An 11,714-nucleotide genomic window follows, 5' to 3' on the forward strand; every position below is an offset into this window, starting at 1 on the left:
ATCGGGATCAAATGGGTTTTGAGGTCATATAGGCTCCGGCCTAGGTCCCTCTAAAACCCCTCTTTTATATATATATATATAATTTTTTTATTTTTTATTTTTAAAGCTTATGTAATGTTTTTTGGGTCCCCTCTAGATACCCATCCCATAAGCCTCTATTTTAGTTTTGGAAATACTTTATAAAACGTTGAGGTGAAACCCTAAAGCGGTGTTCCCAAAAATGTCGGGTGGCGCCTAGGCGGCCGCGGGTCCAAGCAACCCAGTAGAATGAAAACGTTGTTTTAAAGTCAAATTTTGTATAAAAAATAAAAAATATTGACATATATATTTTAGTCCATAATCCAAGATAGCAACTTAGCAAGACATCGATTCATCATCAAGAAAATGAAATAAATATAAAAAAAACACATAAAGTTAAGTTTCTCTCCCCATAGAAATCACAAAATTCTAAGTTTTTTTAGAGGTCTCTCTAAAATGGTTTCTAAAAAGGTTTAGGTTTGAAATGAAACTAAACCTCACCATTTTCCCTCTTATTTTTATAAAACAACCTAAAAATACCCAACGATGATCATTTCCACCCCTAGGTGGAACGTAGGCCTTAGGCAGCTGCCTATGCTCAAGGTTGGGCGGCTGGGCACCCGCCAAGGGGAATGCCTTTTTTACCACCTAGGCGGGTGCATCTTGTAATGCATTTTGTGGATGGTCAATTTCCAAGATCATCAAATGTTTACCGATATGCTCGATCTTCACTCTTTTTGAAGTTTTAAAATTTATAATTAGATATGAAAATAAAATTTCAGACCACAATAAAGATTTCCAATATTAAAATAGTATCTTTCAACACGCGGCACCTTACTTTGATTGTTTAGAGCCTCAGCCTTATAGACCATTATACAAACCACACCCTTTAGTTTTTATTTTATTTTATTTTATTGGCTGCGGTTTGTACAGAGCCTAGGCTCTAAACAATCAAATTAGAGCCTACCTTCAAATAATGTCGAGAAGTGTAGTTTTAATACTAGAAATCTTTGTGATAGCCTTAAAATATATTTTCATCTTTATTTATAAATGTTAAAGCTACAAAAATAGTGTAGATCGACATATCTATGACAATTTGAAAATTGACGGTCCAAAAATGTGTTACAAAATACACTATTTAAAATACTTGAAATCCATTTTTTTCTTATGCCCATGCATCTTGTTGTTGAGATGATCAATTTGAGGATATTTGAGCATTAAAACAACCTCTTCCAGTGAAATTTTTGAGGTAGGCTCTAATTTGATTCTTTAGAGCCTCAGCTATATATAAACTTTTCCTATTTGGGAAAAGTTTATATAGAGCCGAGGCTCTAAACAATCAAATTGGAGCCTATCACAAAAATTTCACTAGACTTCAAATTGATCATCTGGACATCAAGATGCATGGACATGAGAAAAAAATAATTTCAACTTTGAAAATAGTATATTTTGCAATGCATTTTTGGACCGTCAATTTTCAAGATTTTCAAGTTTTCATAGATCTATCAATCTACACTATTTTTGAAGTTGTAAACTTTATAAATAAAGATGAAAATATATTTTAAGGCTATCACAAAACTATTTTGAAGCTGTAAACTTTATAAAGATGAAAATATATGTTAAGGCTATCACAAAGATTTCCAGTATTGAAACCACATTTCTCAACACTATTTAAAGGTATGCTCTAACTTGATTGCTTAGAGTCACCTCTTATATTTTAAGGCTATCACAAAGATTTCCAGTATTGAAACCACATTTCTCGAGACTGTTTTTGTGACTCCATGTAGAAATGAGTCACCGCTTACTTTGTAGATGGATTTTTAGACTTAATTTTTAAGAATACGTAATCTCTAACATTGAGAACATAAGTATGAAAAAATTAAAAATTAAAAATAAGAATTTTATTAAAAAAACATTTGGACCATTAGTTTCATTTGTTTTTAGATGGACCACCAATTTGCATCATCTTTATACCTTGGGACCACATATTGTAGAAATGCTGTTCAGCCAGACTGAAACAACTTTCCTTTATTTATTTCTCGAGCTAAACAACTTTCCTTTATTTATTTCTCGAGCTAAAACAAGGCAGGTAGTGGACAATGTGGACTTGGATAATTCCGATTAATCTATTTTTTGTAAATCAAATCTTTATTACATTACATAAATCAAAATTTGAATAAATTATTTACATATATTTGAGGTTTAAGAAGGGTGATCACTTTAATTTTTCTTTTAACCCCGTCCATGTCTAACTAAAAAGTTAGGTAGACAGCCAAGGTAAAATTTACTAAAATTTACCAAGATTCATATATCAGACTTCAATTAGATGGAAAAATGCTTCCAGAAATATAGAGTTAAACATTTTCTGGTGAATCTCTAGTCTTTCGTAATCATATAGCAAAGTCTAGATGTAATTTCTAGGTTTAGGTAAAATATAACCCGTTAAAATAGCTTCTAATTATTTAAATTTATTGTCTCAAGAAGACCTACTGAAAGGTGCATGTTGATATGTGAAACTTATTATTCTTTTATTGATAGTTTTGAAATCTTGATTCACAATTCAAACTAAATTGGTCGGGGGAAATACAATTTCGTAGATATATGAAACTTATTATTCTTTTATTGATAGTTTTGAAATCTTGATTCGCAATTCAAACTAAATCGGTTGGGGGGAAAGACAATTTCGTAGTAAGGATGAAGTCAAATTGGTTGGGGGAAAGACAATTTCGTATTAAAGATGAAGTTTTTACAAGGCCTAGGCTTCATAAAAATAAAATAAAAGCTGCCTCAAATTTTCATCCGGAAAGTATTTTTAACAACGGAAATTTTCATAATGGCTCTAAAATCAATTTCCCACACCAACAATAAACTCAAAAAATAGCACAAATATGATGGATTGGTGAACATTTTGTAGGGAGAAATAGTTGATCTAGATAATTTGTTACCATATTCATTTTTTTTAGAGCTTGAAATCCTTCTTTTTTTTTCCCAACTATAATGCTATAATGTTAGAAGATCAATGTAAAGATATTCCCATGCTTGAATTGTGATTTCTAATGACTAGCGAAGTTATTTGATAACGCTGCAGCCCAATCAAACCATCACTTGATCTTCAATCGCTTGATAAGTCGACTCTCTCTCTCGTTCTCTCTCTAGATGTCATTTTGGTTTTTCACTCACTTAAAAGAGAGTGTGAGATAGTAATAACTATTTAAATAATTAAAAATATAAAATAAATCTATTTACTTTTGATACAATGTCACACAAGGGGTTCAAAATCTAAAAAGAAAATTTTCAAACGTTGCGGCATATCGGCCAAATTCTAAAGCTAATAACTAGGGGTGATGGGACCTCCTTATATTAAAGAAGGTAAATACTCTTCGATAATGCGATCATGAAAGATATACTTAATGATAATTTGATGCTAAATCATTCAATTGCCAATGCCGACAACAAGATGATCACAAATTTCTTCTTTCGCTTAAGTGCCGACAAAAAAAAAAATGGTAAAGACCACACCTGCCTCCACTGCTGCACGTATTATCATGAAAGATCTTGGAATACGTGCTGAACAATAGCATTCTTGACACAGGTGCTTCCCACAACTTCATGTCCGTCATGTAGAATCGTCCGTTTAGAACTGCCATGTTCAGCGGTTTTGTGAAAGGGTTTCAAGCATTTGTAGCAGCAACTTAAGTTCATGTTGAACTCCAACTAGTTCCATATTCCAGAGTTTTGATATAAAAAACAAAATAAATATGGGATTGCAAAGTCCGATCGTGAGCAATAGCGTTCAGAACATTCCATTTCACAAGAGAGAACCCAAAATGCTGAGTCAAAATGATCAAACTATTTACAGGAGAAGAGGAATAGCTTTCAGCACATTCCATATCAACTGAATAAAATTTTGAACAGCTTTGCTTTCGAAACAAAGAAAAGATCAAAATATGTCAAGAAATTGCCAGCATCGACAAAAATGTGTCTACCTAAAACCACGATATTTTCTTTACAGTGGTGCATAAGTGGGGCACATGAGTTGGTGAAGCCTGGTTCTTTGGTCAGGCTTTACAGTACTGAAATATTGTTGTTTGATGGATTCCATACTGACATCTAGATGGACAGCTTCACATTTTAGCCCATGCGACCCTGAAATACCAAAATTAAAAGGTCGTAATGTCAATAAAACTCTATTCTATAAGAAAAGCATCACAATTATGCTACTTCTTAGCAAGGTATCACAATCATCTCACTGATTAAAATTTTAGCAGAACTCTCTTTTTTCTTTTGTTTTTCTGGATAGGTGGGGTTGGAGTTAGTTCAGTAAAGGACGTTGAGTTGCGATCATTGCCAACCGAACTTTTTAAGTGGACCTTTAGAATATTAAGCTGGAGAATTTTGACATAAGAGGGAGCCTTTTTAACACTATGAAAAAGTTTATACAAGGATGCTACCTTATAATGTAGATCTACGGATGCCCCTCAAAATCCATTAGAAAAGGTAGTTTTCATGTTGAAAAACCCTTTGATTGATCATCTCGACATAGAGATGTATGACTATGAAAAATAAAAAGATTTTAAGTCTCAGAAATAGTGCATTTTACAACATATTATCTACACCGTCCATTTTCAAGATTTTCATATGTTTATAGATCTACTTGATGTTAACATTTTGAAATTTAAAATTTTATAATTAGATATAAAAATAGATTTTGAGATAATCCTAAGAACATTTTACATCAAAATTACATACCATGATAAAATTTGAAGGTGCACCTTACCTCTACACCTACAGATGCATCCGTATGCAAACTGCACCCTTTAACCGTCACGTTTTAAGAATTAAAATTATTAAACTTAAGATGTTCAAAGACGAGCACTAAAATTCAAAAATAATTAAAAATAAAAATAAAAGATGAACAAGAAATTTAATAGCTGGAAATAATTCAGAAAATTTCAAACGGCCCAACTATAAAAATAGAGCAAATGATAAAAACAATTCATAAATCATCATCATCAAAATCATTAAATTTATATAGGAAACAGGAACATATTTATACATTGACTTGCTAAAGAGGTACATTTTTATAGATTTATTTCAATTTGGTGGGTGTTGGAAAAGAAAGGGGTCTCTAGAGGATATATTAACATGGTGATAGATATGCACAAAAGAGCACCAACTAGTGCGAGGACAACTACTAGAGAAACAAGGAAGTTTTCAGTCATAGTAGCCTACATTAGGGGGCAACGTTTATGGTCAAGTTAACTAGTCTTTTGATTGATGAGACTAGAGATGGTGCCAATACAAAGTTAAAACTTTGGAGGAATGCTCTAAAATCTAAAGGTTCTAAAATTAGCCCGACAAAGATAGAATATATGGAATGCAAGTTCAATGGTTATAGGAGTACAAAAGAGGAAATAGTTAAAATTGATAGCCAAGAAGAACTTGAAAGAAATTATTTTCTATATCCTCGGTTGATAATCTATATGAGAACAGAGAGTTTGAGGAAGAAATCTTGCATAGAATTAAAGTTGGGTAGACAAAATGGACATGTACTTCCCGAGTCTTATGTGACCATCGCATACCAATAAAACTTAAAGAGAAATTCTATAGAACGGTTGTAAGACCAACCACGCTTTATGGGACAGAATGTAGGCAGAAACAACATATCCACAAAATGAGTGTAGCTGAGATGAGGATATTAAGGTAGATGAGTGGCAAGACAAGAAATGATTGGATTCAGAATGAATACATCCAAAAGAACTTAAGGGTAGCTCCAATAGGTGACAAAAATGAAGGAAAGTAGACTTAGGGAGCTGGCCATGTACAATATCAACCTAGAAAACCATGGCTAGGAGGGCCAATTTGGTTCAAGTAGAGAGCCCTATAAGGGCAATGGGAATGCCCATGCCCAAAATACATGGGTGGAAGTAGTGAGAAGAGATATGGTTACTTATGATCTGACTGAGGGTATGGCTTTGATAGAGCGGAATGGCAGAACAAAATTCATGTAGCTGACCCCAAATAGTTGGGATAAGGCTCGAATGATGATGATGATGGTGGTGGTGGTGGTGATCGTGGTGGTGATGGTGATGGTGATGGTGATGGTGGTGGTGGTGGATTTATTTTATTTCTTTCTTTACCAAATTTGTACACTACTACTCGGCTCAGCAAGTTGCCAAGTCCTAGTTGACTCAGCCAAGTCCCTAGACACAGGGAGTAAGAGTTGTCACATATGTCACCTAGGCATTGAAAGAGGTGTCTGTTGCAGACATGCTTCTAAGACATCTGATACAAAACCCTTAAAATCAGAAATGAGATCTGTATAGCTGTTATTTAGAGAATCAAAAAATTTCTAATAATAAAATAAGAAATAGATATATAAATATATTAAGTTATTAAATACCCATAAGTAAAACCGATGAGGCCTGAACCTGAAACCTAAGGCCGAACATATAAAATTAAAAAAACCAACACATTAACACCTTAAGATCCAATTTTTTATGGGACTATTAATGTCCGTTTCGCACTCCAAATGCCCATTTGGCATTTCTACGCAATAAAAGATGTCACACAAAGGAGCCAAACATCACCAAAACAAGTGAGCTTTTGTGATTTTTCACATATTCAAGGCATGAAGTTTGTCAAATAACTAATTGAAAAGGGGGTCATGCCTGATAAGTTGGATGCTGACCAACCTTCTGACCAAATAGATAGAGAGCACACTAAGACAACTTATCAAGGTCTAATAAAGGATTCCGATATCCGTACCTATAGAAGATCATATTTCAGTGAATACAGTAACACAGGAAGCCGTAAGAACTTGAGCAAGTACAACAATAGCCTATTTCAAACTATGGCCATTTCTATTTAGACAAACAATCATTAGATCTGTGCATTTTGAATGAGCTATTCTGAAATTTTAAATGAGCTATTCTGAAACATCCTTTGGGGAAAAACAAAATCTTTACCTCCTTGAGCCCTTAAAATTACGAACTTTTGGCTTATGAAAAGCACATCTGTACAAGTTAAATGCCCACAACTTATGCTCTCCTAGACAGCTCGTACAGGAGAAAACCTTAATGACGAGCAGATGAAATACTGCAACAAGTGAAATGAAATAGTATTAGCTAAATGTATCAGTGAATCTACACTATGGCCAGTGATATAACTCAATCTTCATAGGTTTGCCAGAGAGTCAAGAGAGCTAAGATGAAAAGCAAAAGAACAAAGGCATAGATTTTATGAGCACAAATATGAAAGATATAGATGATGTTCAGATTTTCACATTATTTTATCTGCCTCTAACAGAACTGCAACTGGATGTGTAGCTTTCACCTTTTAAGTAGGGAGGCTAATAAGACATCATTAAAGTAGGTCACAACCATGCAAACAACAAGGAATAACCTAAAATAATAAGGGATTGTATACTATAAGATCATTCACTGTTGGTGCAAGGAGGTCCCAATGACTCCTAGCCATTGGATGTGAAATCCAACATATGTAACTGTCACAGCATTCGACAAATTTTACTTTGGACTTGCGCCCAATTGATGACATATCCTCAGCCACCCAATTTTACATCTAAATTATGCCTGCTTGCACCGAAAGTTAAGTCTAATTACATGCATTTCTAAAATAAAAAATGTGTGATAGTCCAACGTGAAAACCACATCCTAGCTTCATATATTAAGGCAGCTTCTCAATGAAATCACTAACACGTGTGGAATGTACCACATCAACAAAACTTAAATTATAATCCATCATAATATTTCTACTCATAAATATATTGTCCCATCATTTATGCTAGAATATAGCCTATGATGCTCCCAAATCCTTAACAGTTACAAAGTAACACAGAAAACCAATGTTTACAAGCCTCAATTTGAAGGGGACGAAAAAAGAAAAAAGGATTCAAAAATGGACTACCCGTGAATATTTATAGTAACAGAGGATATTAGAAACTTCAACATGCAAGATCAGCCACCATTCTCAAAAAAAAAAGAAAACACGTAAGATGAGTCATCCATTGACAAAGTATGACCTAACCACTAATGATGTTACAGTTCAGACTTCTTTATTTTTTAAGCGAATTACTAATAGGATGAAGTTTTGCTAAGGCCGTGGCTTTACAAAATTTGGGAAGGCCAAAGATAAAAGCCCCGCAGGGAAAACTAGACTCGGCAGAGAAACTTGTGATAGCTACAAATCAATTTCCACTCTTGATTGTAGCATTTGAAGAACGAACTATGGTGCAGATCTAGTGAAACTGTGAACACTTGAAATAGATAGTTCAAAAAGGGTGGTAGATCATTTTTAGGGCTTGAAATCCTTCCCCATGAATGTTGAGGTGGGGATGATAGCCTTGCAATTTTTTTGGTGTCAAGACTGCATTTTACAAGATTTGAGGGGCAGCTGGATAAAGATGTGACTTTACAAAATACTTTTCCTTATTAAAATTATAATGGCATGCAACCTCGGTTCATTTCTTTATGAATGTGCCTCAATAAATAGGTAAGGTGCTTATTCAAATACTTAAGCATAGAATCAATTGGATGCTCAAACCATATCAAGGATATAACTGAAGTTCAATGCATCAGAAAAACAATGCAACATTCACCAATCATTAGTGATGTGTTTCAATGGCTAAATATGAATAAATAAAATTTTAAAAGACTAAATGCTTTCAATAATATTTTATAAAAGAGAGAGAAAAATTACCAAACTCCTTATATACCTGCAATTTTGTGGAGCCCTCCAAGATAACTGCCGTAATCTTTTCTCCTCTATGGGCAACGCCATAAATTTTCTCCAGTCTTCAAGAATAATTCTTAAATCATGAAGTTTGTTACCTAGACCATAGCAACAATTTGCATGCATCGTACAAACGACATTTAAATCCTTGCTTGGTTCACAAAACCCACCAAAGTAAGCAGTACTTAGGAATCTAATTTTTAGACCGATTACTTCGATTGCTGGATCATATTTAATAACATTAAGCACATCTTGGTCATGGAATCCTGGATACCTCTGTCTTGATGAGTACCAAAACTTGTAAAATTCTATGGTTCGATTATTGGAAACAACATAATTAAACCCCCCATTGGGTCTGTTGGCTAAATCACTAGGATTGCCCAAAAAGTGATCACATGCTATCTGAAAATCTGTGTCCTGGTAAAAATAAGGAAAAGGATTTCGAAACCACATGATATCAGCATCCTGCAAAGAATATCAAACAAACTATTAGAACTTATTTAATTATTTCATAATCAAATGCATAAAAATGAAGAACTATCAACGAATATTACCGTAAAAATGAAGTTATAACCCATTTCGAGCACAGTTCTTAGAAAATCTATTCTCCTCCACATCATTTTCAGATAGTCAGGAGTCATGAAGTACTTTTCGCCGGAAAAATCAACACCTTCAGTGCTCAGAGCATAACAGTGGTTATGTATAGATGAGCATCTAGCAAATGCCTTTTGGTCCAAACAAACAATCACTAAATGGTCTAAAAGTTGTCTTATTCGTTCACCCCATCGAAAGCTTTCAAGAAACAGGTCGATAACTGAATTTGGGGCTGCCCATGCTTCATTCAAAGTGGTTAATATAACTGTTTTATTCACCATTGCAGCTTTCTTCAAAACAGCATCCAACTTATTATCCTCAGTTTCCTGCATAAGGGGCATACAAGTCACCACCCACAAAATAATCAAACCAAACACTTCCAAAATGCAAATTATAAGAAATTTCATCAAAATATAAACTAAACCATAAAAAATTGTCATAAGTTTTTTTGGATATAAAATTAACTCAATAAAACTAACCTTGAGTTAACAAGAACTTTAGTGGGCAAAATATAGCATATTCAAACTAAGATTTTGCACAAATTGTTGCGTATTCAACTACAATTTTGCTCCTTCAGCAAGGGGAACTGTTTCATCAGTCTAGTAAACTATATATTTTTGGAAAAAGTTTATATAGAGACGAGGCTCTAAACATTCACATTAGAGCCTACCTCGAAACTTTCACTAGAAGAGATTGTTTTGATGCCCAAATATTCTCAAATTGATCATCTCAACATCAAGATGCATGGACATGAGAAAAAAATGGATTTCAAGCTTTGGAAATAGTGTATTTTGTAATGCATTTTTGAACCGTCAATTTTCAAGATTTTCATAGATATGTCGATCTACACAATTTTTGAAGATTTAAACTTTATAAGTAACGATGAAAGTATATTTTAAGGCTATCACAAAGATTTCCAGTGTTGAAACAACACTTCTTACACTATTTGAAGGTAGGCTCTAATTTGATCGTTTAGAGCCTAGGCTCTATACAAAACGCACCCTATATTTTTTGGGTGTATACATTCAATATATTATAGAGTATAGACAACACAATCAGTTTGTTTTTGCATGCAAAGCTAATAAATTGTTAGCTCTCTCAAATTCAAACTCAATTCACTAAACAAGTGAATTGAAGAAAGTGATAATTTATTATTAGCTCTTTCTCTTTCTCTGAATTCGAACTCAACCCACTAGAGAAGTGAATTCAAGAAATCAATAATTTATTAAAAAAATTCCAAGAAATGGTAAAATTCTTTTATAAATTCAGCAATAATAATTGAGGAACAGCTCACGAAAAATTATGTTTGAGACAAAAAACAAAATACAAACCAGTAAATATCCATACCAACATAAAATCACATTACAGAAAAAGCTGTAAAACCAAATATTAAATTCCCTCAAAATATTCTCCCAGTCAAAACGTCACATCATTACCATAACTTTTCTCGGCAAATAAAATAAGAAATTCCCCAAGTTCACCAAAAAAAAAAAAAACACCATCAAAAACACATAATTCCAATGAATAAATCGAAAACCCTGACAATGCAGCACATTATAAATCCAAAAGATTTCACAAACCAAAACCCTAAAGCACCTATCAGTAAATAAAAAACCTCAAAAAAAAAAGAAAATAGAAAAATACCCATAAAGCAGTCGAATCATCGCTCTCCTGAATCACCGCAATCCGTTGATTCTCCAGTGAGCCCTCGAAATTTTCAGAAGAGTTTCCAGCGAGCCGAGGCAGGGCATCTAACGGATGAACAATACGAAAGAGTATGACGCAGGGGAAAACAATGGCTAAGATGAAGAGTAGATGGGCCACGTATCGACGGAAAGTGTGCGAGTCCGGCACTATTTCGCCCGGATTTTTCATCGTGAAGTGAGAATGAGCCCGGTAATTTGACCGGGAAAGTGCTCTCTTCATAGGAGGAAGAAAGGTTTGGGCCCACCCGGCTAGGGTTTTATAGACGGCGCGATCACGTCACGGATAAATAGGCGGCAGTAACGCCTCCGAAAATATTTGGATACGAAGATAGGGACCCATTTTTTGGAATGAAAAAATAAATAAATAAATAAAATTAAAATGACGGCATCACCCTTGCATTTTTGTGAAGACAATTTCGGTCCTTCTAGAAGGTGGGGATCACGATTTTTTAAGTATATCTAAATCATCTGTATTTGTTGGGTATTTGAAATTAAATCAGAAGATATAGATAAAATATTAAATAGAGGATCTCCAATGTGTACTTTGATTAAAAAACATTAAAAAAAAAAAACTCTATCAAGAAAGTGAGGCGTATTTTTATTTTTTAGTTCTTTTTGTCATTTGGAGGTTTGGTGGGGGTAACG

General features: G+C 33.9%; 1 protein-coding gene across 1 annotated transcript; it reads right to left on the reverse strand.

Moving 5' to 3' along the window:
- Nucleotides 1–3,798: 3,798 nt before the first annotated feature.
- LOC18445376 (Nucleotide-diphospho-sugar transferase family protein) lies at nt 3,799–11,408 on the reverse strand. Its single transcript, XM_011629272.3, has 5 exons — nt 11,008–11,408; nt 9,324–9,689; nt 8,753–9,234; nt 6,987–7,116; nt 3,799–4,164 (listed from the first exon to the last, which is right to left on the reverse strand). The coding sequence occupies exons 1-4, from the start codon at nt 11,287–11,289 to the stop codon at nt 7,095–7,097; spliced, it is 1,152 nt and encodes a 383-aa protein (XP_011627574.2). The 5' UTR covers nt 11,290–11,408; the 3' UTR covers nt 3,799–4,164; nt 6,987–7,094.
- Between the last annotated feature and the right edge of the window lie 306 nt (nt 11,409–11,714).

This window comes from Amborella trichopoda, chromosome 9, assembly GCF_054954075.1.
Source record: "Amborella trichopoda isolate Santa Cruz 75 chromosome 9, AtrichopodaSantaCruz75HAP2 v2.0, whole genome shotgun sequence".
In the NCBI taxonomy this organism is placed as follows: domain Eukaryota; kingdom Viridiplantae; phylum Streptophyta; class Magnoliopsida; order Amborellales; family Amborellaceae; genus Amborella; species Amborella trichopoda.